The sequence below is a fragment of the Amblyomma maculatum genome, chromosome 2, assembly GCF_055883805.1.
Source record: "Amblyomma maculatum isolate TAMU_Amacu chromosome 2, ASM5588380v1, whole genome shotgun sequence".
In the NCBI taxonomy this organism is placed as follows: domain Eukaryota; kingdom Metazoa; phylum Arthropoda; class Arachnida; order Ixodida; family Ixodidae; genus Amblyomma; species Amblyomma maculatum.
In genome coordinates this window covers 68,077,431-68,105,037 of record NC_139345.1, presented here as the reverse complement: position 1 = coordinate 68,105,037, position 27,607 = coordinate 68,077,431, and the positions used below count along the sequence as shown (strand labels likewise).

Here is a 27,607-nt window from a genome sequence, read left to right as displayed (position 1 = left end):
TTCCTGAGCACCCGCCTTCGTCTTTTTTCGCAAAGCACGTTTTCCCACTGTGTTCCCCGTTCTGGCTCTCCTTCGCCCTTTTACGTCCAAGCAGCTAACTGCTTGGAGCGACTCAGAGGCCTCCAGGCCGACATAGATATTCTGGCAGTACCGTTAAAAGATCTAGCCAATCTTTTGACGCCGAAGCTCCCCCCTAGGTATATTCAAACAGATCTGTCCAATATGCGTCCAAGCTGGAATTTGATACTGGCAGACTTTTTGGATGCAAGCAGAGCAACGTTCATGTATCGCTTTGCACACGGACGGCTTCCCATCCGCAGCAAGGCATTCACACGAGCGAGCTTGCATCCAGTTTGCCCGTTCTGTGGTGGTCGTGAAGACCTTGTGCATATCTTTACACAATGTCTTCTCCCAGCAGCCCTCCTTCGACGAGTGGCTACCTTGTTTAGCATTCCAGGAGTGCCATATCAAACTGTCCGGTACCTCAACCCGTTACCCAGGCATGCTGTGAAACAGTTTGTGCTCTTGCTCGTTGAGTGCATGTACCAAGTCTGGTCTGCCAGGTGCGCCGCTGCTTTTTCGCGCAGTGTCCCAGGCCTTCATGAGGTACTCGCACGAGTCCGCAGGGAGGTCTGGTTTCACCTAAGCCGTGAGCAGCGTCACCTCAGCGAGCAAGACTTCATAGACATGTGGAGCAGGCCACCGATTATTTGCGAGGTTTCTGGGCGTACCATAACAGTGTCGATATGAAGCCCTTTAAAGTTACAGTTGTCCTTCAGGACATCCGAGGTCCAAAGAAGGTCCGGTCTCCCTGTGTTTGGCCTGCTATCACAGCGGGGACCTTAAACGCAGTTGGCATAGTGTTCGGTGACTGCTGTGTGCGTGTCACCACACAACTGCCCCCTTGCCAGGGTATGGCCATCATCCCAAAACAAAACCTCCGCCCCCCGGACATCCGGGAGGGGGGGGGGAAGTGCCGGGGATGATGTATGAATGATGACGGGCAGATAGGTTATGTGAGACCTTGAGGTGCGGCGCCTTCTGGTGCCAAACCTCCTCCCATCTGACAACGGCACAAAGGGGAGAAAGGACGGGGACGACACATAGTTAAAATATTCGAATGCTATTTATTGCACTTGCAAATAATACAGAGCATGCCGGCTAGCTATACATCAACAAGGTTTTCCTTGGAAGGGCAAGGCTACGTAAGAAGGGCTTTTGACTCACCGGCTGGGGAATGGGGGTGCGATTTCGGCGGCGGACATTTGAACGCGCCGTGAATATGGCGGCCGGGATCTCCCGTGCGCGCCGCATTCTTCGGACGAAGCCATACGGCCATACCACGGCGTTTGCCGCGGGAGGCGGCGAGAGCGTGCGGTATTTACCGGTCGCTTCGCCGTTGGGAACCAGAAGATGTGCGGTCGTGCACGACGGGTCCTCCCGTGTGCGCAGCGTACTCGTGCCCGCTATCCCCCGGCATTTGCCGGGAGAGGCGGCGGGAGACGACCGCTCTCGTTGCCGGCTGGATCCAGAATCTTCCTCTCGTCTTCTCGCGGGAACCCGCGTAGACGTCTTGGTGGCGCACCCATCGCTGGTCTCCTTCCCCCAAGGGGAGGTATTTACCTCCTCTCCCAGCCGGCGCTGCCATGAAGCTCGTTGGGGTGGTGGTGGTCGGTCGCGGCGAAGGGGGAGGAAGCTGGTTTTCCGCATATTTTAATATTTGACTATACCAAACAAGCCAGAGGCATCAAAATTGTTCAGCATTATATTTTGGTCTGGTGGTTAGCTATTTTACCAGCTACCAAAGAAACCTTAGCAGCGGACTATATTCTGTCGCGGAAGAATTATGTCATGAATGGCGGTTACTGCAGACTGGTCCCAAGGCATGCTTATACGGTTTGAGAACAAGCGGAAGGCGATACGTATATCGTGTAATCTTATCCGTAAATATCTTTCAACTTTATGCTAATCTGTACGTTTGTAATAACAGAAGACAGCACGCCGCTATCAAATCCTACCCTTACTATGGAGCTTAAAGTAGGCCGACTGCCCTCTGTTTTAACATAATGTCCAACCAACTCTCCCAACAATCCACTTTGCCCTCTGCTGTCGCTCGTTAAACTCCCGTGAGCAGGCGGAGATGCACAAAGCCGCATATTAGCATACGTCAGATCCGGCACTGCCACCATCGTAACGGTCGTACGCCCAGAGCGCCCGACAGCCCAGAACACCCTTGTAGCGCGCCGTTTTCCCCCGCATTTCCTTTTCAAGCTGCCCAAGGTAGTTTACCCCGACCGACAACCGGACATCGAGGTATTACGTGGATTCTATCAGATGCCTCTATAGTTCCCACTTGTGCCCGCCCTGTGTTATCTCCTTCGCCCTGTGCTATAACCACGCACTTCGAGGAGCTAAACTTCAGATAAAGCAAACTCATTCCAACAGTGCATATGTTTAGCCGTTTCTGCAGCTCCTCATGGAGTCTCTGCTAGGACCGCAAAATCATCGGCATACACCAGCGCTAGTAATACGCGTTGCTCGACTTTCCTTCCGGTCTTCAGATGTGGGTTGTGTTGTGGGTTGTGTTGGGTTTTATGGCACATAGGCAACTAAGGCCATCATGTACTAAACTCAGGGTAAAGCAGTTCTTGTTAAAAATAACTCAGTTTGTTTATTAGCTTTACTTCTTTAAAAAAAATTAAAAATCAAAGAAATTTCGACAATGGCATTCTCTCCTAGCAAAAGACTTGGATGAAATGAAATGTGTTTATTACAGAAACACATAAAATGTTTCTTCCTGATTTCCTCATATTTCGTGCATGATATTAAAATGTGGTTTACTGTCAGTTGTTCATTGCATGTCTCACATGTAGGTTTTTCTTGTCCGAGGAGTATGAAGTTGTGTGTGAGATGTGTATGTCCAATGAGGAGGCGACACAGGATCATTTCAAAAAAGCTCTCTTTATGACTCGATGGCTTCCATTCTTGAAGTGTAGCTTGTTATTTGTTTCATTATCCCATGAAGCCTGTCATTTAGCTCAGTTTAGTCATTATAAATTTTGTGCTGTCTTTGCGGGGTATGTTAACGTGATTTATTTCAGTGTTATGTGCGCGTGATGCACATTTGTCCACTTTTTCATTCCCCCTTGTGTCCACGTGGCTGGGGACCCAGCATATTTGTATAATCTGTCCTTTTTTATCGGCTTTTACGACATTGCGGATGATATCTCTAATTAAGGGCTCCGTTGCATTTTTTTTTTTTTTTTTTTTGTGGTGCAGTGCTGTAATTACACTTAAAGAGTCAGAGTAAATAACACTGCATTTTGTTTTCTTTCATAATTTTTCAACCGCTACAGAGACTGCATAACATTCCGCAGTGAAAATTGAACATTCAGGTAGTCGCACTGTTTGTTCCCATTTGTCGTGAACTACTGCACTTCCAACTGATTTTTTGTTTTCGAACCATCAGAATAAAATGCTGTCCCTTGCATGTTTCATCAACTGCGAAAAACTCCTGCAATATGTGTTCACGTGGGGTTTGCTTTTTATGAAAGCATGAAGTAGCATACATCAGGAAAGCTGTACCATGGCGTAAGTGGGTTAAGTGTCTGTGCAACATTCACGAGAGCATCCAGTATGTTCAATTCTCTGCATATTTCTTCAAAGCGAAGGGTTAGTGTTAGTAGTCCGATTGCATGAGGTTTGATGCTGAATAGTGTTCTGCATGGTGTTGTTGTAACGACAGTGTAACAGGTGTTTCGGGAGGGGCTTTATTTTTAATACGTACGCGCAGGTGAGCATCCTTCTTCTGTCTTCGGGGGCGGTACATCAGTTTCAACATACAGACTACTTACGGGGGGCGTTCTGTATGCTCCGGCTGACAGTCGAAGGCATAAGTTATGTACTAGGTCGTCTTTTTAAATATGGTGTAGTGGAGCCATAGACAATGCATCCATAATCAGCGCACTACAGAGCGGTATATATGCAAAAGGCAAGTCCTATCAGAGCCCCAGCGTTTTCTTGAGAGTATCTTTAGAATGTTAAGGGCTTGAGAGACATTTTTCTTTAGCTGGTTTATGTGTGGCAAGGATGTAAGCTTTCTGTCAAATGTTATAAAGCGACAACCGTACCAGTGCCTCCAGCTATCTCGTGAGTCGTAACCCATGATAGTTTATAAGTTCAATATCAGGTTCTTTCTCTTCTTCAAATTTTCATTCCTCTCCCGATTAACCTGGACCGGAATTCGCTTTAATTGCAGAATACAGAATTTATTCACACTATATACACATTGTAGGTTTAGTTCACTGTATCCATGATTTCTTCCTCGCCGTTCTACCTTTTCCGTGCCTCTATTCCGCCTACCTCCAAGTCCTTTCTCACAAATAACGGCTAGGGTACATATTTTTGCGCCCACCCAATGCTAAGGGGAAAGCCACACCATTATCCCCAGCGCAAGGCTCTTCGACGCGAGATCGACGAGGTGGCGCCCCCGTCGCTCAGTGCGGATCGGCAGCTATCAACGGCGATTACGGCTCACTGCAGGTTTGTATTACTCCCGAGTCGTAACATTTTCTTCGCACTTCATATAGTAGTTCAACTGTACGAATAGTCGAAAAAAGGCCAACTAAAGAAATTTTGAACTGTACAGCAACACAGGACCCAAGGGTCAATGCAGGACTGGGCTTCAAATAAACTTAAATCACCGACCTCCTGATGCGCTCGACACAGCACACAGGCAGACATTAAATAAGTCCCATTCACTGGAGCTGAGCCACTGTGCCTGTAGCAGTGCAACTCATTCAAAAATCATAAACAGAGCTATTGAAACAGTTTATTCACAGCTTTGGTAACAACTCAATCATAGCCATAATCCTCCAGCTTGAAAAAGGCATCTCGTAGCGTCTCATATACTCTAGTCTTCGACATGCCGATGAGCTGAGCCATGCTACGGACAGTCTGTGTTGGGAAGTTCTCCAAGGCTTCAACCACCCTTTGGACGCGCCACCTCTCCCGCTGACCAGGGAACACCTCCGAGCGCTGCTCTTCTGTCAGATGCCGAAATGCACGTACAAACTGTGCCCGATGAGCCTTAGAGAACCGCCACACTGCAAAGAGATAGTAATGGTCTCAGCCTAACAGGAGGCTTCTTTGAGGCATGTGCACAGCTTTCATGTACACAGCAGCAAGAAAGCTTGAACTTATTTAGGAGCCCCAACAATGTGTTTTCTCTTCAGTGCCTACCCAGCTTTCAACGCATACGCTTGTTATAGCACAAAAAAGACATGCAAAGATAAAGTAGACAGGTTGCACACGATGCAAAATTTTGCCACTTGATGTCCAAAGCATTATGCCGAAATGCTGAAGCTATATTAACCTTTTTCATTCACCACTGTACACATATGTTGGCAACCACGGGCTTGAGCACCTTTATAGCTTCATCCCTAATCTCCTAATATCAGAATTTATTATTATTCTGAAGCATGAATGAAATACAAGTTATGTGCAAGCAAGTTTCTGGAGAAAAAAAAAATACTTTTCATAGAAAACTGTTGAGAGCAGAAAACTTCTGCTGAACTTATACACTAGATATCAGATACTGCAAAGGAGCCTGAACGGATGGTCAGAGTCCCTATGTAACAGGGTCTGCTTTTTAGCGGCATATCCTGATACCTTGGGAATTGAAGTTAACAGACCTCTCAGACGTAAGAATAGTATTTCTCCTACCACCTACAGAGGCTCCGAGATTCAAGGGTGTTGTAACTGCCCCGTAATGGTGCTAAAAGCAGCCTGGCGTAGGAACTTCTGACCAATCTGGTACATTCATTAAATACTCGCACCCAGTTGGCACCGTCATAACAGCCACCAAGTTTGACGCCAAGAAGCACAACAAAAACCTAGGCATTCAGCTAATCTGCTTATCGTCAATTTGTACCCTCTTCCACTGTGGAAGATGGCCACTACATCCTAGCATGATGCCATGTGCAATCTATTGCATAAGGCATGCAAAACTTACAGCAATGCATACATAAAAGAGCAAATGTGATAAACAAATTAAGGTAAATTAGAATTTTACTGGTGACTAAGTAATCAAGACATGATACAATGATACAAAAACAATGAAGAAAACTACAATTATTTATAAATTTCATCATGCAAACACTACTAAAATGATTGGAATCATATAACAACGCTAGATGCACAAGCTAAAAAAGAACATTAAGAAGCACTTCTTATAACCCATGTTTTATCAGCGTTTTCATCTCAATATTTAAAGCACAAACAGCATATCTAATACACAGATGAGCAATGGCAAGTTCAACAAACACACAATTCAGCATGACAGTCTTCACAAAGGTGATCTTGAACGGCCATGAGGTTGCTTGAATTTATGTGTACGGGCAATAACCCTGAAAGGATAAATGCACCCCATGAAGCAGCATTTACAGCTTTCTAGGTATTAAATGCAAGCACGAAGACTCACCAATTAGCCCTCTCAAGATCACGTGGTCAAGAGCTTGATAAAAGGTTCCTCCAAGGCCTGTAACATTCGGAAACTATTAGAGGGATTAAGAAATTACAAGTGTGGCTGCCATGTTAGGCAACAGATCAGTGTTAAAAAATAATCAATTCATTTCCATATCAGTGTTGGATCTCTTTATCATCACAGACGTAACCACTAAAAATACAAAGCAAATAGAACGAAAGCAATAAAGGTATGCTAACCTGCTTTAACAGCCCAGTCAGAGTTGCACATGTCATGCTGAAAAAACAAAAAGGTCTAATCAAGCCTTGAAAGCCATTTAATTTCACACCATTACTACATTTACAATCAGCAAAATAGTGTTCTCTTCAAATGAGTTTCAGTGTTGGATTGTTGCCAATCATCACATTACACTAAGTGACCTTAGATGGATGACACTTGTGGCATACCTTCAAATTCAGGAAGCTCTAACACTTAAGACCGACGAAGTCCAGGCAGCGTCAGGAAACGTGATCACCAGGTATCCTACCATCCCCGTTTTTGCTGTGACAGTGGGTTCTACAAAAAAGAAGGGAAGGGGGGGGGGGGGGGGTCACTAGAGTTCAACAAGAAACCTTAAAGTGATTCCCGATTACAAGCCAGGCGCTTGTCAGAGAGTTGATGATCAACAACGCTGTTCTGTGTTGGATCTCAATTTTCATCCCGCTAATCGCCCCCCACGCAAAAGCCGTGAAACGAAAATCCACTACTCACATTCCATGTAAGGCCGTCATCGTTAGAATATGAGGCTGCAATGAATACTCCTCCGTAACTGCAAAGAAATCGAAAATCCGACAACATGAGCACAGTCTACTGGAATATTACCAGTACACGAGCTCCGCGGTCACTGTTGCATGCGTTCCAGAAAAGCTAATAAAGCTATTATTTTTCCTATGCATGCCAGAAATGTAGATATGAGCTAGGTCCGCTTGGGTAGCGGAATCAAACCCGTGCAGTCGCATTGTTACAAGGTGTTTGAACAGACACTAATGGACCAGCAACATGCCCTAACATACGCGAGCCCAACTGCTTAACCGTAAATAAAGCTGAAAATAACAACCGCAGTGGGAAGCAGAAATTCTTATAATAAGGAAAATGACCAAGTTAGCATCTGATGTTAGTGAAATGATATGATGCCCGTAGATTAAAGCCACTCACCACAAACATCGCACACCACCGCGACCATGACCCGCCGTACCGTATGGCATGTGTATGGATGGATAATAATGGAGCATGGTGGTATGGAAGAATGCAGAGCCAGTCAATGCCGCTGATGCTCCCTCCCAGATGCTGCTGCTGATGATGATGATGACAAAGGTCTGCAAAGAAATCTGTACTCAATATATAAATAAAGAATTTTAAATGCGTAGAGTAATGCTTACATTATTTAGGCAGAAAAAAAACTTTCGCTAACCGCTGAACCATGTTTTCGAATCATCACGAGGGTTGCATTCTGCAGAATGCTGCTCCCAGCTAATAATGTGTCATCCTAGCGAAATCATTAATTCCTTCAATCAGATTTTTCGCAAAGGGGACATTGTGTCATCAGTACTTTTGATACCAAGTGTCCAAGCTTGTTTAGGTCGTTTACGTACTTGCTCTATTCGATGAGGGTGAAGCATAGAGGCAAGCGGCTGTCACAACAATGATGCCAGAGACGTTATCTTGTAAGCTTGTTATATATTACTCTAATATCACCAGTAGCGGATCTTCCCATAAAGCCCATGTATAAAAAAATGACACTTTTGATTGGTCAAAATTCGGGCATGGTAATTCGGGTGTCTACGAATAGTGGCGGCGCCCGCGGCCATTAAGGGAAACTGTGCCTATTTTGCAAACTTTTTCAAGATTTTTCATACAGAACCGCCATGAAAATAAAATATGTCCAAGAGTTGCAGGAGCGAAAAAAATTTGGAAACAAAGCCGTAGAGGTAATTACAGTGAAAAAGAACGAAGAAGAAAGTTGGCAGAGGCTTAGCTTGGTTAAGCCCGGTAGGTTGCGAAAGCATCCTTAGCAGTAGGCGGCATCATAGTCATGCGCACCGCCGTCTTTCACGGACGGCGCGAGTCGGTCACACCTGCCGGTCGCCACCGCGCGATCTTGATAAGCTGCGCATGCGCGAAAAGAAAGAAGGTAGGCGAGGAGGATTTGTTTGTAGTCTGGCGGATGTGACGTAATAAATTGCCTATTGTTGTTTTTTGCTTGCGTGCACTCTCGAACCCAGACGCTTTTTTTTTTTATCGCCGCCTCCGCAGCCGCAGGTGCTTTTTTTTTTTCTCCCTTTTCAATTTTGGCGCGCAGTGGTTCAAGCAAGCGGGAGGCTTGTTCGCGCCGCGTTGTTTCAGAATGACCGGACTGGAATGGATTCTGCAAATTAGATTGGGTGGCACGCATCCCTGCTGCTTTCTCCAAACTTTCGTGAGTACTGCGAAATACAGCGCAAAGCACGTGTTGCATTCCGTACTTGCCTCGCCAACCCATTGCACCGCTGCCCTCTCGTTACAAATTGTTTGGAATTTTTTTTCTGCATCGACGCTCTATTGTTTAGCGATCTCAATTATTTTTTTGTAATCTTGCTATGAGTCTATTTATCAGTGACTTCAAGTGAAGTGTAGAGGAACTAAGGAGCCCTTTTTCGTGCGCTTAAAAGCAGTCCCGGCGGCTCGCACGAAAGGGCTTTCCTTTTGTAGTTCATTTTCGAATACGCCTCCGTTTGGCCCCGGCTAGCCCTGTCCCAGCAAGAGCAACCATTTCTGTTTCCTTTCAGTATGTACCGAAATAATCTTGATGCACGGCGATTGTGAGATCTTGGCTTCATCGCAGCTTCTGCTCATGGCCTCTCCCGATGGTATGCCTTGTGCCTCATGAAAAGGTGAGTAGCACTTGAGTGCACCCGCTTGTAAAAATATGTGCTGGCAAAAACCGGTTGCTCCACAAGGGTGCTGATATATGTAATCAAACTCACCTTATTTATGAGGATAGTCCACGGCATGACTTTGATGTGGCCAGGGCATGAATTTCGATCAGCACCGCCACAGCCAAAGGAATAAAAAGCGGGGGAGTATCGAAATTAATGGTGGCCCAACAGCGAAAAAGATACAGAGACCAAGAAATAAACGAAACGAGACACACGAATAGCGCTGAACTTACAGCTGATTTTTTTTATTGGGAAGAATCACATCATATATACGCGCACAGAGAAACAGCGCACATGCGCAACGTCAACGACCTCAAGTTTTGGTAAAAAGAAAAAAAAAAGCATTTAAAAGCACGAGTGCATCGGCAGAACTGCTGCCCACTGTGCAGCATATTCATTTCCCGAGGAGATAATGTGACAAAAGGCGTACTCACGCACCCTTTACTTTTTCTGATGTGAAAAGCTTCTCTAGTGCACTGGTAAGAATGAACATCACTGTCATCAAAAAATGACGTGCATTCGCACATGGGTCAGTGCTTCGCTAGGTTAGCTTCTTTCTTTTTCAGCGAATTAGCGTGCTCCATGAGCCGCACTTTAATGCATTGCACAGTCTGGCCTATGTAGGTAAGGCCACAGGACAGAGGGATTTGATATACTATGCCAGTCTTACAAGGAACATATCTATTTTCATGATTTATGTTGCACACATTTCTTCTGCCCCCTCGTGCATTCTTTGAACCGCGGCTCCCACTCTTTCTAGTTTGTTAGGAGAAGGAAACAGAACGTTTACATTATGCTTGCTTCCTACTCTTAATTCGGTGCAACAGCGTGTGTACATATGGCATGACTACTACATACCTTTCTTCTTCCTTCCTCCGAACACTTTTCCCGCCCTCACATGCTTGAAGACAATTTTAGCGCGCAGAGGACTTTGTCTGCACTCGAGACGAGAACTGAGTTCAGGAAACCAGCTTCCCTGCATTTGTCCGCCTGAGTTAAGAGACTGGACATCATTTTATGATGACAAGATTTCTTCACTGCCATGCCTAAGCATCCCGTAACAATACTACTTTTTACGAGCTTTGAATGAAAGGACCTGTAATTCAGAAGGGGCTTTTCACTCCTAGGTGAATACTGCCAACAGACATGGTGGGGTTGGAAAGACAACTTTAAATGCGTGAGCCTTAGTCCCGACCCATTACGTGCAAAAACATCAAGAACATTTGACACAAATTCAGGATTCACAGAGCTAGCTAGCACCAAAAAATCCTCCACGAAACGGAAAATGTGCATGCAACAACTGGCTAAATCATTCTCAACTTTCATATCAACCCTGCTTAGATAAATGTCGCTGAGGATGGGAGCTATCTTGGCACCTATGCACACACCAGATTTTTGCGTATAAAGTCGACCATCTCACTCAAAAAACGTGTTACTCAGGTAGTAAGATAACATTTCCAAAAAGGATCTGGTTAAGGTTCCACACTCATTTTGGAACCAGCATTCATCATTGTCCTCCGTAATAAATTGCTGAACATACTGGATGAGTTGAGAGTGTGGAAGAGATTATACAAATCAACCACATCTACGCTAAAACCAGCACTGTATACCAAGCTCTCATTTTGGAGCAAATCAGCAACTGCCTCAGAATTAGGAACGAGAAATGGATCCTTTACTTGAAGTGACGACAAATGTTTGCAAAGATAGTAGACACAACCAACTGCCATGAATTGCGGAATTCATACTTTCATTCATTATACTTTCTGTGTTGTAACAAAATCCTTCACATCTTACCTTTCCCAGGAGTGGGCATTTATTGCATTGTTCTGATTTCCAGGTCCTTCCCTGTCTTTGGTGCGTGTGCTGAAACAGGGATCCTTTGGAGGCAACCTGGGGCTTTCTTCTGTGCTTTTGATTCTGCCTTAGTTTCCATTGGATAGCTGTGGCTGGTACGTGTGGGCAAAGGCGTTTCATATTTGCAGACCAGCATATATATGGTCCAGTGCTTGTCAAGGCAATTTTTTTTGGTACAAAGTGTGATGCTGCTGCAGTTCCACAAAAAAAAAATGTTTTTACAATTTTTAGACAGCTTACCTTCAAGTTCTTCGATTTTGTAATGGTGTATATATGGTATGCTACCACTGGTTTTTTTTTTTTTTTTTTTTTTCCTGTCATGTTAATGCATCAAGGATAATGCTAGGCTGTTATGGCTAGCATGATCTGCTAAGGTAAAGGTGCCGGTTTCATTCCACACCAACTGATACAGGTTGTGGGCTTGACCATCCTCAATTTCTTTTTAAAAAATCATAGCAAATTGTATTGCTATGAAGAATATTATCCCAGCTTGTTTTTGGCGAAAAAATATTTTCTGCCCGTGACCACCATCTTAAAGGAGTATAGACGCCAAATTTTGGTGGCATTTTTGTAAGACATTCCTGTATACGGATCGCCAAGTGGTTTTTGCCTACGACTGCTAAATAATTTTCAGTTCAATTTTCTTTTCTCGCCAATTTCGGTTTCAACAGCTGAGAGATGGCTGTGACATCACAATCAAGTCCAAGCCATGCACAGCATGAAAAAGCCGCAGTATAATCTCCAGCTCTTCGCGATTCCTGTTCTTGAGGCAGGCTGGCTTCAGCGTTGCAGTGAATTTAAACATCGCAGAATATCACAATCTTTTTTCACCCGTCACGTGACCTAGACTTAACTTTGGCGTCACAGCCATCACACAGCTTTTGAAACCGAAACGGATGAGGAAAGAAATTCAATGATAAATTGTTTAGCGGTCATAAGTGGATGTCACATGGTGCTTTCTGTACAGTAATACCTTGCACATCATTACAGCTAATTAAACACGAACCCAAAAATTAGGTGTCTATAGGTCTCCGCCATGTTTAAAACAAACAAAGCAATCAAAGTGGCGTGGCAGTCGTCTATGGCCCCAGAGCAGGCGGAAAGCACGGGAGCGGCACTGTGGTGCCACCCCACTGCTGTGGCCATACTTGCCAAGAGCGTGTTATTGTGATATGCAGGCACCTTTTTGGCAGATAAAATACCCACGCGCTGTGTGAGTACAAAAGCAATACTTGGAAAAACTTCACGTACACAGCATGCATCGCCTTGTCCTGCACACCGTACCAGACCAAGAGCGGGTTCAAAGCGCACGAGCGAAGTTGTTGCTGCCTTGAAAATGAGTAGCGTTGATTGATATCTATTTGCTATTTGCCCAGCACATTAGCCGCGGAATGCGTCGAGAATTGCAAAGCTTTGGGTGCATACAACAACTTTCAGTCGGGTAAGTGGAATGTGATTTTTCTCGCTCGTAAACAGCACACGCAAACCAGGTAGGAAGTATTCCGCTCAAAACATCATTGCATTCTCGGATGATTCTTCATACCGAGCATCAAATGAGCGTTGTTGGTAAGCATGGCAACAGTAGCAAGGGCACTGTGCCTTGGCACCGTACAGGTTTGCTTATCCTTGCATTATTCCTTTAAATCACCACGCTGCACGCCTATCTGTTCTGTTCGTGGAAGGTTATTGGCGTCAGCGTTTATAATTTCTTCATGGGTATTCAAGCTTTTAGCTTGCATTACAAGCTGCAGCGTCCACATGCTGGTTCCGTAGTTAGGGCTACCCAGTTCGGTCCCGGCCGCCGTGACCACGTTTCTATGTAGGATAAACTCTGAATGCGACAGTGTGCCATGCAGTACGTAGTTGATGTAAAGATCCTCAAAATCTGAAACAGGGGCCCATATGTCACTCGGGACGCTCAACCCCACAACTCGCATTCAAAATTAGCTGCAGTGAATACCACTCAAACCCCTCGGTATAATAAAATTCATCTCCAATTGAGCAAATCAGTGGCTGTCAGCACACGCACATTTCATCACAAAATTTAAAATAATTTGAGGTGAACAAAGCTAATGTTAGCCATACAATATAACCACGGAGGAGTGCAATACTGATCGCATGCGCATCAGCTCACTATGCACATAATACATACAACTAGAAAGTGAAAAAAAAATTTGCTTCAGGAATTGCTTACATTATCAACAGGTGTCTACGCATTAATATACTGGCTGCCTCGTCAACATTTTACGTGCACTCACAAAATACCATTACGCGTCATAAAGAAGGCCAAACTCGAGTTATTCATGGCCTTTGAGCCCATAACCGCTCTGGCGTAAAGGTGTCGGTATCCAGCCTTCGCGCCACACTGCGATGGCCCACTGTTTACGGCGACCTTCGCCCATAAGAAACCTGTGCAAGCTTACTAAACTTTGCGTTCTTTGCCTTCCATCACATGCCACGGTGATGCAACTAGTCAGCATGGTGCTTTGTTTTTTTTTTTCGGCTGCAGCAAACCATCGCACAATCACAATAGGCGAAAGCAACTGAAGCATTGCTTTTCCTACCACGCGAAAGTCTGTAATTACGACAGCGCCACCGCATCTTCATGACGTAGCCAGAGTGAAGGTGGTCTATACTCCTTTAAGCTTGCAAGTAATAGCAAAACCTAGTCACACAGATAAATTTGTAAAAAAATTAACTTTTTGATGCATCACTATAAACAAAAATTTTCATATTAATAAAATGCATTGTTCTTTTGATGTGCAGGAAATAAACAAACTCTGCCTTATATTTGTTCAAATATAAATAATAAAATATGGTACAAAAAGCTGAAATTTTGAGATGTTTGTCAAATTTTATATTCTTATGGTCTAGGCACTAGACTAGAGTGCCTGGGTTCGAATCTGACTGCCGGCAGCTGCGTTTCGATGGATGCAAAGCGGAGAGGCATCTGTGTGCTGTGCGATGTCAATGCATGTTAAAGATCCCCAGGTGGTCAAAATTACTCCGTAGCCCTCCACTATGGGGCCTCTCTCTTTCCGCTTTCGCTCCCATCTTCCTTCCCTTGTAGCGCGATTCAGGTGTCCACGGGAAAACTTTTCCTTTCCTGTAAACCAATTATTACTATTATAGTACTCAATCTATTTCTCCAACTTTTTTAGAAGACAAAAAGCCTATAAAAGAGATCAAACAACTTAAGCTGCACCTGCAAAAACATTATAAAAGAGATCAAACAATGTAAGGTGCACCTGCAAAAGTATTCTAAATCAGAGAAAATTACCTTATTGAGGTTTGAGGTTTATTCCTCCGTCAGTTATGTAATGAAGTGGCCCTATTAAAGATATGAAAAATACTAGTTTGCACAGAGCCATTCATTGCCATTTAATACTGAAAGTTTAATCAGGGTGCTTTTAAGTGAGAAAATAATTTCTCAAGTTGAACCTTTGCAGGCAACCACGGTGTTGCTCTGTGCCTGCTCATCGCAGCAGCCCACTTTCTGCTGGCTGCGAACTAGCAGTCCACTGCTTGAGTGCAATGGTGCTTTAGGCCTGGGCACTGTCAGCTTTAAATGTGCAAATTTTTTGCAGTTATATATGTGTATTGTAAAGAAGAAGTTCTGATTAAGCGGACAGATAGCCGAGAAGGAGGAAGGGGAAGTGCTTTTGCGGACCAGCTGACTCAAAAGTTAAGCCACCACCACTCCGGTTCTTCTCGCTACCAGTGCCCGCTACCAGTGCCTGGATCCCCACTTAACACTTGGTGGAGGTGCGGGGTAATATATATATATATATATATATATTGCATGACACAGTACCATTCAATGGCATTTATTTTTTAGAGCTTAATCTAATTTGTGCTTTAAATGAAAAAAAAAAAAACATTTCCATTCAGCGATCGCTTTGAACCCTGGCGTAGCTCTGTGCTTGCTCTTCACTGCAATGGATGCTGGAGCTGACGTCAAGGAGACATGTAACAACACCTTGTGGGGGTTCTCACGGGACTCGGGCTCTGTGCTCAGAACGGAACGCCCCGCCGCTAGCTCTGACCACATCCGTGGCAGGGAAGAACGAAACACTGAGGCAGAGCCACCGGGCTGGGCTGTTTATTGGGAGTGCCCAATTTTTATCCTTGGTCATAGCAGCATCCGCGGGCTCTGGCGTTGCGGCGTCGTCTCCCCCCGATGAGATGCTGTGCATCAATATTAGAGGGTAGGGGGAAGGAGGGGCCGCCCGGCACGCTACGCCAGGTCTCTCGCCCCTGCCCTCTCCGCCACTGCTTCAGGGGAAGGAGAGAGATGAGGTATCCCCGTGAGGCAGACAGAGCCGTGTCGTGCAAGCGTGGGTAATCTTAAATTCCCACACCCTCCTCCCTTAATCATGACCTCCACCTGGGTGCCGTTTTCCCCTTGGGAGTCGCACGGCTGGTCCTTCAGCAGGCCCATGTAATACAGGAATCAGGGCAGGGGTCGGGACTTGGGTTGTTGGGCTCTGCTCCTGGTGCCGCTGCCAAAGTGAGGCAGGCCACCCTCTATGCCGAACGGGCCCCGCATGCAGGCCGTACATCCGACTCGTTCTGTTGAAATCCCCGTCGCTGCAGTCACGAGGAAACACAAGGGGGCGAATTATCATGGCTCGCTTACCGGTCATGGGCCGTCAGTACGCCCGTGGTGCGCTGCTCGCCCACGGCTGCGCCGACTTCCCGTAGGTCGTAAATCGGCATCAGACTCCATCCCGATAGGAGCTCCATACTGTTTTTGTTGAATGCCAGTCTCTGTGCTCGACCTCAAACCGAATATGGCACCTGCATTTGATAGCCCTCCTCGCAGCTGCGGGCAAAGAACAGTCTTCTTTGCAGCTTTTTGATCCGCATCTCAAATTACTTTGCGGGGAATTCTGATCCTTCTGCTGTACTACAGCTTCGTTTAAATTTTTCTTTGTGTCCGTGGCCTTCAGCAGATTCCTTTATTGTCGAAGCTGGCAGTGCCCAAGCCTAAAGCAGCGTTTTATTGAAGCAGTGGAGTGCTGGTTCTGTGTATATTTGCAGCCGGCAGGAAGTGTCCTGCAGTGAAGAGCATGTAAGGAATTTACGGCGTTGCAGCGGAGCACCAGAACAAGAGGACCAGCGTGGCAGGCTTCTCGAACCGAGCAGCCTGTGCCGTGCTTGCTGGCTGTGAACGCCGATCTTAGCGCCTCCGCTTTACAGCGGCGCTGTGCGCTACAGGGCCCCCCGACCAAACGGAGCGGCGAAATGTACGCGCCAACGGGGCAGGGATGAGGGTGCCTCAGCGGCAGGCATGTCGACAGATAAGCCAGCAACATCCGAGGGGAGCTCCTGGGGAGGTGTCTCCATATATTTGGGTTTAAGGCGATCCAGGGAGACTACCTCTCACGACCATCCAGCAGGATAGTCGCCGACTTTGTAGTCTTGTTGAGGACATGGTACGGGCCATCATAGGGGGGGCTAAGAGGCCCCTTTACAGTGTCTCGCCTTAGAAAAACATGCCTCGAGGACGCAAGATCTGGGTGCACAAAGATCTGACGGTCAGATGATAGAGGTGGGACTGGGTTTAGGTGTTGAATGCAGTCCCAAAGGCGTTAAAGGTACTGCAGGGGCTGGGACGAGGAAGCCGAAGGAACGAACAAGTCTTCGAGATGACTTCGGCCACCAAACAGCCAAGGTCGCGACGAAAAACGGTGCGTAGGCCAAGAAACACCATAGGAAGGTGACCAGCCCAGTGCTCGCGATCTAGGCGAGCAATGAGGGCAGTCTTGAGCTGACGATGGAGCTTCTCAACCATGCCGTTAGCACAAGGATGGTATGCTGTGGTGCGGCAGTGTTTAGTGCCGAGCAGACTGGTAAGGGAAGTGAAGAGGATGCATTCAAACTGGCGGCCACGATCCGTGGTAACAGCCAAAGTGGGAAATCCATGCTGAAACGAAGGCTTTGGCAACTGTTTACGCAGTAATGTCCAGAGTGGGCACTGCTTCGAGCTAACGAGTGAAGCGGTCAGTCATCATCAGAATGTGCCGGCAGCCATTAGATGGAGGTGGTGGTCTTTGTCAAGGTGAACGTGGTCAAAGCAACAACCAGATGGCAGGAAAGACTGGGGAGGAGTCTTTGTATAGTGAGTTATTTTGACGAACTGGCAAGCAAAACACGAGCGGGCCCACTGGCGAACGTCTAATGTTTGGCGAGACGTACCGCTGGGTAATGAGGCACTATGTGGCTCTGATGCTGAGATGGCAGATGTCGTGAAGTGAATGGAAAATGGCAGGATGAAAGACCTCTGGGATGGATGGACGAGGTAGAGCCGATGACCCTAATCACAAAGAGCGCACTGTTATTAACCCTTTCACTGCCAAGTTTTTTTTTTGTGACTGCTCCTCACTTCCTTCCAGGTTCTTTTTCATCTGTGTTACTTTCACCTGACTCAGAATTCGGTTTGGTTTGGTCAGGAATTCAGGAACTGTTGATTCAGAATTCATCAACATTTTCTGAATTCTTTCATCTATCATAGCATGGATGAACCTGGCACACTGACTCGCCATGACTCGCTGCTGAAGCAACAAAGCGACGTGGTGATGATAATGATGCAGGTCTAAAAATACCTAATCTATTTGTAGTTTAATATGAAGGCCCCGCCTTCTAAAGAATGGGTCCGCGAGTCAGGGCCTCGCCCGACTACTAGTCACAAATTCACATGAATTCCATTCTGCTCCAAAATACCAATTGGTGAAATATCAGAGAGGCCTTCACCCTGCAGTGGGTATAGTCTGGCTGATGATGATGATGATAAAAATGCCAGTTTATTTCCGGGTCAGCAGAGAAGCACTTTGCAAAGATACAACACTGCACGCTGCTGCAATGCGAAGCATGTGGTCGAGACTCGTGACAGGACAATGCTTTGCTACAAAAGTAAGGGGGCAGTGCTTTTACATGGCAAGACAAAACATAGTGGGGTGTAAAGATGGCCTATGTGACATGGCAAAAGGGGCTCCGAGCAGTACAAAATACATTGCTCCTCGTCTGGCTGCAACTCAAGCAAAAAACCCAGCTCAGGAGGCATCGCTTCCGTCTTCATCCTGGTATTGCTCTGCTCCACAGTCCATTACATCAGGATGCTTCGGGCTGCTCGCCAACAGCTAACAACGTGATCGCTCCCCAAGCAGGGCTCCTGCCAGACTCCCTCGATTCTTCCATTCTGTCCCTTTATCTACACTTTCTGCCGCGTCAAGCACAAGTCTCGCGCCGCGATAACCTTTGCACATGCACAGTTCAGCTGCCCCTCCACGTGCTCAGACAGAGAGAAAAGAGCACGTGCAGTTTAATTAAAAGACGAATTGAGGCGTTGGAGCCGCACATATATTTACGCTAAATGTTTTATGAATTTGTGAAGCCTCTTCGTAGACAATACGACTTGTCAGCAATATTTCTTTTTAGTGGCAGGGAGTTACGAGTATACTCAAGAGGAGAGATGAAATGCTGGTGTCACCGTTGGCGACAGATTTCTCAAGTGAAATGTATATGTCAGTATTGATTTTGCGAGTGCAGATCCCAAAAGTTATGCTGCTCGGCCATTAATTTCAGAGTGGCGGCAAACTGGCCATTTTAATGAAGTCATTGCAAGTCTGGTTCAACTGGTGGGAAGATTTTTTTTTAATTCAGATTTTTATGTGATAAAGGAGCCCTTTGTTGCCATACGGTTTTTCTTTGTCCATAGCTCATCATCATTATCATCGTTAGCTGGACTATACCCACTGCAGAACGAAGGCTTCTCTCATAATCCTTCAGTTAACCCGGTCTTGTGCTAGTTGCACCCACTTGACCCCTGAAAACTTACTAACCTCGTCCACCCACCTGACTTTCTGCCGCCCCCTGCCACGCTTGCCTTCACTTGGAATTCAATTTGTTGCTCTTAGCGACCATCGGTTATCCTCTCTTTGCAATACATGTCCTGCTTGTGACCATTTCTTCTTGATTTCGACTAGAATGTCATTATTTAGAGTTGATTTCTTGGACCCACTCTGCATACTTCCTATCTCTAGACTACACTTACCATTTTCCATTCCTCAGCTCTATGAATCTACTTCAACTTAAGTATAACCCCTTTAATTAGCCTTCACATTTGAGCCCCATAGATGAGTACTCGTAAGATGCAACTGTTGTTTACCGTTTTCCTGAGGTATACCGGTAAGCTGCTAGTCATGGCCTGGAAGAACTTGCCAAATGCGCTCCATCCTAGACTTGTTCTACAGGTTTTCCTTCTGAATTTAATCCTAGTGCCAGCGGAAATAATGTGAGCGCCAACTGATACGATCTGCGCACCGTGTAATTTAATTTTAGTGTCAAGCATTTAATAAAAGCGGCAGTGTATTTAATCCGAACACCAACTCGAATGATGACAGCGCCAAACAATTGACTCAGACTGCCAACGCAATTAATACAAGCGCCAGCGGATTTAATTCATATGTGGAAAATAAATGCGGTAGAGGGCTCTAAAGCATGAATTCCAGAAATAAATCGAAATTGAGATCACTTCGCAGACCATGCAACGCTTAAGCGTCACAGCTGCATGCTCTATTTTGCTTTGTTCTTGTATCTTGCAAAAACCAAGGACCACGTGCAGCTGAAAAACTGCAGTTTATGACACGCCTCTTGCAGCTTTTAGTTTAGACGCATGACAAGTGAATAAATATGACTGTCATCTTCTAATTGGCTGGTTAAGCACTGCTTATTATGGGTTGTCATATGCACTGAATCTGCATGCTGATGGCATTTCGGCCTTCACACAACAGCCTGCTGTTTTTGTGAAATGGCATCCTGCCCCAAAACACAATATTGTTCCAAAACTCCAAAACTTGATGTTTTGCCATGATGTTTTGATGCCTTGGTATTTTGCCATAAAATTTAGCGAAACATGATTTTTGCTTAAAATTAATTGTATTTGGCCATTAATTGCGCCAGGTACAAGAAATGCGGTTCGATGCAATTTGGTTAGGTGACTGTGAGAAGTGCAGCAGGGCAGTGGCATGTTGTGCTATAGACCTTTTCACGAGCCTCGGCGAAACCGGTTTGACTGGGCTGTGGGGCGGCTTTGGGAGAGATAATTCTCAACTTTTCTTATGCTAGCAGCACAGCCCAGTATTCAATATGGCAGCGCCCACGACTACTTTTCGAAAAGGTCTATAGACCAGAACAAGGAGGGTAAATTGAACACTGCCATTTTGAGAGCGTTCTAGCACCATCTATAGTTGCCGCAGCGAAACTATGCCTCTGGATTGTCAAACGAGGCAGCCGTGGGTGTCTAGCTCTTGCGCTTTTATGTTTCTTTTTGAAGTTTTCACAACTGGTCGCTGATAAAATTGTCAAAAGTTAATTTCTGCCTCACAGCAAGACTATTCTTTACATCTTGCGAGGGCAGAGGCAAGTACAGTGTCCACAAGTGAAGTGAGTGGTTCCTATAAGCGCATGGTACCATTGCATGCAGGCTTGCTATGGCTGTGACTTTTCTGATTTGATTTGCACCCCCAAGTAATGTCCCATGTACCAGCAAAACCTTTGCAGTCTGCTGTATGTTTTACCTTTGCGTGGTGACTGCAAAAAATCTGCCGCAGCCCACACCTCACAAAACAGACCGCATGCCGCTACTGCGAGCGAATGCTTCTCATTGGCGATGATTCCCCGGTGTCTCTTTTGTTTTTTTTTCCGTTCCAGCAGGGTTGAAGAATGAATCAGCAGCACATCAACCAAACAGGAGATATCAAGGTCTTATTTTTGTGACTGGTTGGCGTTGCTTATCATGGCTGTTAAAAAAAAAAAAAGGCACTTCCTTGCTGAAATGCAAACGGAGACATCAGGTTTACTCGCACTTGTGGCATGCCACCTGTTTGTGCGGTGCGGACTGCAACAAATTTTTGCAGACACCACGCGAGGGTAAGAAATGTCGCAACCGTAGTATTTTTTGCATAGAAAGGTACCATGCACTTAACCGAACCACTCGCTCCACTTGTGGACGCTGTGCTTGCCTCTGCCATTGCGATATGTGTAGAACAGCCTTGCCATGAGGCAGAAATGCAATTTTGACGATTTTGTGAGCAGCAAGTTGTGAAAACTTCAAAGAAACGTAAAGGCGTAAGCGCTATGAATAGCCATGGCCACCTCGTTTGGTAGTGCAGAGCAGTCATTTCGCTGCAGCACCTCTAGGTAGCCTTATAGTGCCCTCAATATGGCAGCGATCAATTTACCCTCCGTATTCTGGTCTATAAGGGTCGTCATAGTTTAAACGATGGCAGCACACTAGTGGTGGAGGTACAATGCACCTTGGCTGGGCCTAGCTAACACATATAAAATTTTAATAAACTAGAAAAGCGAGCATAAGAAATATTTTGATCTCAAGTTATTCTAAAACGAGTCACAAACGACTGGGAGGAATTAATTGCGAGAAAAATGTTTTGTGCGCATGACAGCAACTTCTCCCAGCCTTTTGAATCGCCGGTGGTGAGAGAAGCGAGGGCAAGGAGCGAAGCAATTGCCACAGACTACCACGGGCTGTTGAGGAAACTTTTCTGGTTACAAAGAACTACACGAGTTGTTCCAACAGTTCTGCTGTGAAAATGAGTGTGTACTTCACTATAGAATCGTTGTTAACAACAAACCTGTCCAGTCTACATCAGACAAAAGCATACTTGAAGCATTATGGGGGTGATGCCAGGACGGTGTTAATTGCAAGAAATGCTTTCAAGAGTGTTGGAAAGGCATAGAAAGCCTGTTGCCGACGTGTAGCCCCAGTGTTATTTAAAAGAAAACATGAGTCACTGGGAGACAACCATGAAGTAAAGAAGCTTAAGGAAGAAAAGGCTACCCTTCAGTGCCATCTATCCTTCCTGAAGGTACTACTGAGCAGTGCCCAGGAATTTATCAGCACAGCTGTGGAATCGAAGTGGCGATGTGCAGCTTGTTTATTTTAATTCCAAGGTAGTGGTGGTGCTTGAGCGTGGACATGTCTAAAGCTGTCAAGTCAGAATAGGCAAAAGCTTTTAGTCAGCTGTGTTACTTTAAACATCTTTACATGTTGAGATATGCATGCATAGGTAGTACAGCATTGAATCTTGAATAAAAAGTAATCAAATGGATTTTTTTGTATATCAGAAAAAAAATTGTAGTTGTTAAAAGTGCTTGACCCTAGAAACATGTTCCAAAGCATAATTTGAGTGCTCCAAAGTGGCATTACCAGTGCTCCCTGAGCTGTTCCAAAATGCTCGAGCCTGCTTCCACCCCTGTACCTATTAAGGCGAAAGCCTTCAATGGCTCATACTGTTGCTGTTTGTTCGTCCGGTCAGACATAGCTATCAATCCTATGACGTCATCACCCAAAACCGAAAATAACATCATCAGGAAAATGAACTTCAGTAGAGTAAGTTGTTGGGCTAGTTGGTATTCTAGATTTAAGGACATAGTTTTCAGCGCAAAGGCACGTGGCCAAAGAAAAAAAAAAAAAAGAAAGACTATAGGGACAAACACTGCGCTGTGTTCGTCCCTATAGTCTTCCTTCTTCTTCTTTCCTTTGGCCGCTGAAAACTTTGTCCTTAAATCTAGAAAAATGAAAGTCCGATCTCCACCGGGAATCGAACCTCCATACCTCGGATCCCCTGCCGAGCGCTTTAACCTACTGCGCCATGCGCCTTTTTTTTTTTTTTTTTCTTTATTGCCGACTTGGACATTAAAAACAAGATGATGAACAATAAAACGTGCCAGCATACTTTCGCGTGACACAGCGGGTTAAAACTTTTTCAGTTTTACCAAACTGAAGCCATGCCCGGAATTGTGAAACACATCGTAATTCTTCTTGTCTACAGTGAGGATGATAGTAGCGATAACAATAATGCTGCAATTAGTGATAATGACAGTGATGGAATTAACAATGACAATGCAATTAGTTGGTAATGATAATGAGAGCAAATGTGATGCACCTTGTGCACCAACAACACTCAGGCTGTCGCATTTCTGCAGTGTAGATTCCACAGTGCTCTCGGAATTTTTGTAAACTGCTGCTCTTATCCGAGGCTATTGACCATTACCGTAGGCTGCCACATATTAATTTTTAGGCCTATGTTTTTGCTTTGCTTGCCTAGGTCATTAAGCATTCTTTGTAATTTGTCCACTGAGTTAATTAACAAGGCAATGTATTAAATCAGCCCTTATTCATAATTGTTCCCACTCCAGGTTTCTGAATACTTCCTCTAAGCAAGTGGCAAATAGTACTGGGGAGATCGTGTCTGCTTGCCTAGTGCCTTTCCTTATGGGAATTTTATTACTTTCTTTATGGAGGACTATAGTTGCTATGCGGCCACTATTGATATCTTCCAATACTTTCACATACGGCTCATATACACCCTGATTAGGCAATGACTGCTGACGTTTCGACTGAGTCAAATGCTTATTCTAATCAACGAATGCTATTTATAAAGGCTGGTTTTATCCCGAACATCCTTCTATCACCTCGTTGATAGCATGATGAATATGATCGATGGTAGAGTACCCTTTCCGAAAACCTGCCTGATCATTTGGTTGATTAAAGTCTAAGGTTGTCCTGATTCTGTATTTGATCCCGGATATATCAAATGCACATATATCATTTTCCTATATCGAACTCTCAAAATATCCCCCTGAAAATCCCACATTAAAGTTTAGCAGCGTTGTTCATGTCCATCGAATTGCGCGTCGTGCCCTGCAAAGGATTGTTTTAACAGCTCACCGGCAATCATTTTTCATGCATAGAGCCGGGTTGTGCAGTCATGGCAGCTGCTGCCTGCCAAGATTTCTGGCGCCTGCGAAGTGGCATTTGGAAGTGTGCCCAATGTACTCTCCTTTTCGGCGCTAGGTGGGAGGTGACATTCAATGCGTGTGTACGCCTTGCGGGTCATCGCCGCGCCCTTGGTGAGCAGTGTGTTGCCGGCAGGCAACGCACCACTGCCATACATGTACCATATTCATGCTTCTGGGTTATAGAGAGCCTCATCTGTTGGTTTGCCTTATATATGAAATTGCCTATGTATCTAACTATTCCGTGATCCACTTCGAGTTCAATATATATATAACTGTAGTAGCAATGACTTAGTAAATTCCGTATACGCAACAGGTAGTATGTTGATTGGTCTGTAATTTTTCAAGTCCTTAGCATCCCCTTTCTTAAGGATTAAAATAATGTCAGCATTCTTCCAAAACTCCGGTGACGATGTCCAGACATTGCATGTGCTGGGTGGCCATTTTTCAAGCACAATATCCCCACCGTCCTTCAACAAATCTGCAGTTACCTGAGCCTCCCCAGCTGCTTTCCCCCTTTTCATAGCTTCTAAAGCTTTCTTAACCTCTTCCTTTGTCACTGACGGAATGTCTGATTGCTCTTCACTATTGCTAATCTCATTATCAGCCTGGTTAAGTGTAGAACTCCTCGGCTACCTTGGTATGCATACATCGGATTTTCACCTACTTAATTTCCCCTTCACCTCTTTCAGGCTAGCATTGTATTTTAGAGCATGCTCGATTCTCTCCGTAATATACTCCCTTGCGTCGAACAAATTACGTTCACTGAGTACCTTTAACATCTCTGCCAGTTCTATCCTGACCCATCGGAGGGAGGTTTTCACGCCTTGCCATTTCATAATCAGATATTTCGTCTGCTTAGATAGTTTACTGGTAGCCTGTCTAATTGTCCTACTGCCTACCTCTGCCATGCACTCATTATCAATGGCTCTGAAATTATCGCTCATTGCTTCTAGACTAAGATCGCCTTCGTCGCTTAAGCTGAATATCTGTTCTGTTCAGAGATCCTGAATTCGTGCACCGTCCCTCATGTGGCAAACCTTATTCGTTCCCTCCCAAGTGTAGCTTGCTGCCGGGCTAGTTGATGATTCATGAAGTCAAGAATTTAGCGCAAAAATAAAGAGCGGACGAAGAAGGACATATAAAATGATTGACCAGCGCTAGTCAATCGTCTTATGTGTTCTTCTTCGTCCATTGTTCTTTATTTTTGTGCTACATTCTTGACTTCGTGTAGCAAGGGGCAGCAGAAAATGAAGTGTGCGAATGAGATGAAGTTTTCAAGGATTAGGTCGCCACAGCTGGCTAAACATTAAGATAGGTATGTAGGGACCTTGATGTCGATAGTGGGACCCGGCCATTTTCAATGGGTTCAATGACCAAGATACATAGGATTGGCTTACCTCTTACAAGCGGTTAAGCGTCCACAACCAGGGAGACGACGCTGTGAAGCTGAACGACATGGTGTTTTACGTGACAGGCATTGCCAGTTTGTAGAGCAGAAACCGCAAAGCAAACTTCACCACATTAATACCGTTTCTTGGGCTAGTTGGTTCATATTTGTACTGTGAAAAACTGCGCCGAAATAAACACACCACAAGAAAGAAGACGGGTCAAAGGCGCTTTTGTCGCCTTTGTCCCGTCTTCTTTCTTGTGGTGTGTTTATTTCGCCGCAGTTTTTCACAGTACAAACTTCACCACCTAGTCTGCTTTTAAACGCGCCTTTTCTTAGATCTTTGGCTGCCCTTGCATACAAAAGCTGTGTTCCAAACAGTACTTGTGAGCCTAAACCCAGCTGCAAGGATCCTTCACCAGTTATACTGAAGACATTGTGAACCTGTGTACACATCTAGAAGTCTCCAGCCAGAGATGGATCAGATAAAGCACATTCTCAAAAACATTGAGGCTGACGCAGTTGTCCTAAACCCTATCACTGTTGCCAATAAATTCATGCTTTGGCAGGAGCAAAGCAGCGCATTCTGGTTCAGCCACCTTCTGTGCACTTTGAATCACTTTCCAGCTTAGTTCCGTCAGCAGCTTGCTGCTGGACCAGTTTAAAGACTGCGATTGGGGAGGTGATATAACAGCTACTCCTAATTGAGGACATTTGGGGATCTCCATTTAGCCTGGCCATGACCCTTCAGGCTGATTTGAGAGCAAGTGACTGAAGTGCTGCCATTCATTCATCTGCAGGTTCCTGCTGCAATAACGCTCATGTATGGCAACGTCAGATCTGGTCAGACATGTTTATCCCGTTCCGCCTTCCACTGTAGCCTGCCACCTTCATTCCTACGTAACTGTCCCCTCTTTGTGTGGACTCCTGGTGCATATATGACAACCTTCTTATTTGTTATGCGTGCAGAGTTTCTGGTCACATTGTGAGTCATTGTCGCCACCTGCAGATGTGCCTGCCTTTACGCGCCCCTGAGCCTTGGCCACGTCTGTCCTGCAGACAACTTTGACACCTCCACTCACCACCTGCCTACTCGCCTCCATCCTCATAATGCCACTCGGTTTCTTTGCTGCATCTCTGCCCCAGGAAAACTAGTTACTGCCTGAGGCAAGAACTGCGAATACGTCAACAAATGTAGGGCCGTTCCTTGTTGATACTGGGGCTACTGTATCTGTGATGTGTAGGAAACTGCACAAGCTAATAAAAGTGTGGACAACATTATCTGATCTTTCGCTTCTCACATCGTAATGCGCAGTGTCTTTCGCCTTTGACTGCCTGCACGGCCAGGGCCACCATTCACAGCTCATTATGTACCATAGAATTTGTTCTCTCGTCGTGCTGCTGTGACACTATTTCAGGTTTTGACTTTCTCTCTGACCATGGCACCATCATCATCATCATCATCTGCGTTAATGCCTAATTAGAACTTCTCCCATGCAGTTTGATGATTTGTCTCCCACTTTGAGCAAACTGGCTGTGGCTGCCGACATTGAGCTTCCTGCATGCTCATCTTCCTCCTTACAAGAGAATTAAAGGAGACTTTTATCCTGCAGTGGGTGTAGTCAGGCTGGTTAGGATGATGATGAGGAACCTGTTCGGCTATGCTCTTGCCATTTTTTTTTTCTTTGCTGTTGCACACTATCGCATCCTCTTCACCTAAAAAAAAAGTGCAAGACACCCCTACATAAAAACGTACACAATATCCATGGAAACCTACTTGTGAGATGCTAGTCATTGTTGCATGGTTAGTGTTTTGTACTTTCCTATGTGCAGAAAGTGCCGAGCATTATTTTCATCGAGTCACACTAGCCTCATTTTTTATTTATCGATTTATACATACTATCGATCCAACCTGGACGAAGATAGGAGGGGACACGATGTCAAACTTGGAATAGCGCAGCCATTTCGTATCTAAAAAAGAAAAACAACTTTACCAAAAAAATAAAAGTGGACACTGCTCAATTCTATGGCGCAGCTAGGAAGTGTTGTATGGTGCTTCATTTCTTTCTTTTCTGACATGATGGGAAGTTTTACTGAAGAGCT

At 45.2% G+C, this 27,607-nt stretch overlaps 1 protein-coding gene and 1 long non-coding RNA gene across 3 annotated transcripts; one reads left to right on the top strand and one right to left on the bottom strand.

Annotated features, from left to right (window-relative positions):
* Window positions 1-4,794: 4,794 nt before the first annotated feature.
* On the bottom strand, window positions 4,795-7,823 carry LOC146198907 (uncharacterized). 2 transcript variants are annotated; one of them, XM_084594389.1, is made up of 6 exons: window positions 7,679-7,821; window positions 7,235-7,292; window positions 6,931-7,039; window positions 6,724-6,760; window positions 6,482-6,538; window positions 4,797-5,105 (listed from the first exon to the last, which is right to left on the bottom strand). In XM_084594389.1, exons 4-6 carry the CDS (start codon window positions 6,752-6,754, stop codon window positions 4,855-4,857), a joined length of 339 nt encoding a protein of 112 aa, XP_084450515.1. In that variant the 5' UTR covers window positions 6,755-6,760; window positions 6,931-7,039; window positions 7,235-7,292; window positions 7,679-7,821; the 3' UTR covers window positions 4,797-4,854. The 2 variants fall into 2 exon arrangements, with proteins under 2 accessions (XP_084450516.1, XP_084450515.1); XM_084594390.1 differs by lacking the exon at window positions 6,482-6,538 and having other exon boundaries at window positions 4,795-5,105; window positions 7,679-7,823.
* A 973-nt stretch (window positions 7,824-8,796) lies between these two features.
* Window positions 8,797-26,782, top strand: LOC146198906 (uncharacterized). Its single transcript, XR_014705022.1, has 4 exons — window positions 8,797-8,939; window positions 9,289-9,393; window positions 11,276-11,387; window positions 26,514-26,782. It is a non-coding gene; the product is annotated as an uncharacterized LOC146198906 (long non-coding RNA).
* The last annotated feature ends 825 nt before the right edge of the window (window positions 26,783-27,607 follow it).

Coding starts and splice junctions, on each gene's coding strand:
- LOC146198907 (XM_084594389.1), bottom strand. CDS start 6,754: ATGTGCAACTCTGACTGGGCTGTTAAAGCAG. Junction 6,539..6,723: donor TGACTGGGCTGTTAAAGCAG/GTTAGCATACCT, acceptor CGAATGTTACAG/GCCTTGGAGGAACCTTTTAT. Junction 5,106..6,481: donor GATCTTGAGAGGGCTAATTG/GTGAGTCTTCGT, acceptor ATCTCTTTGCAG/TGTGGCGGTTCTCTAAGGCT.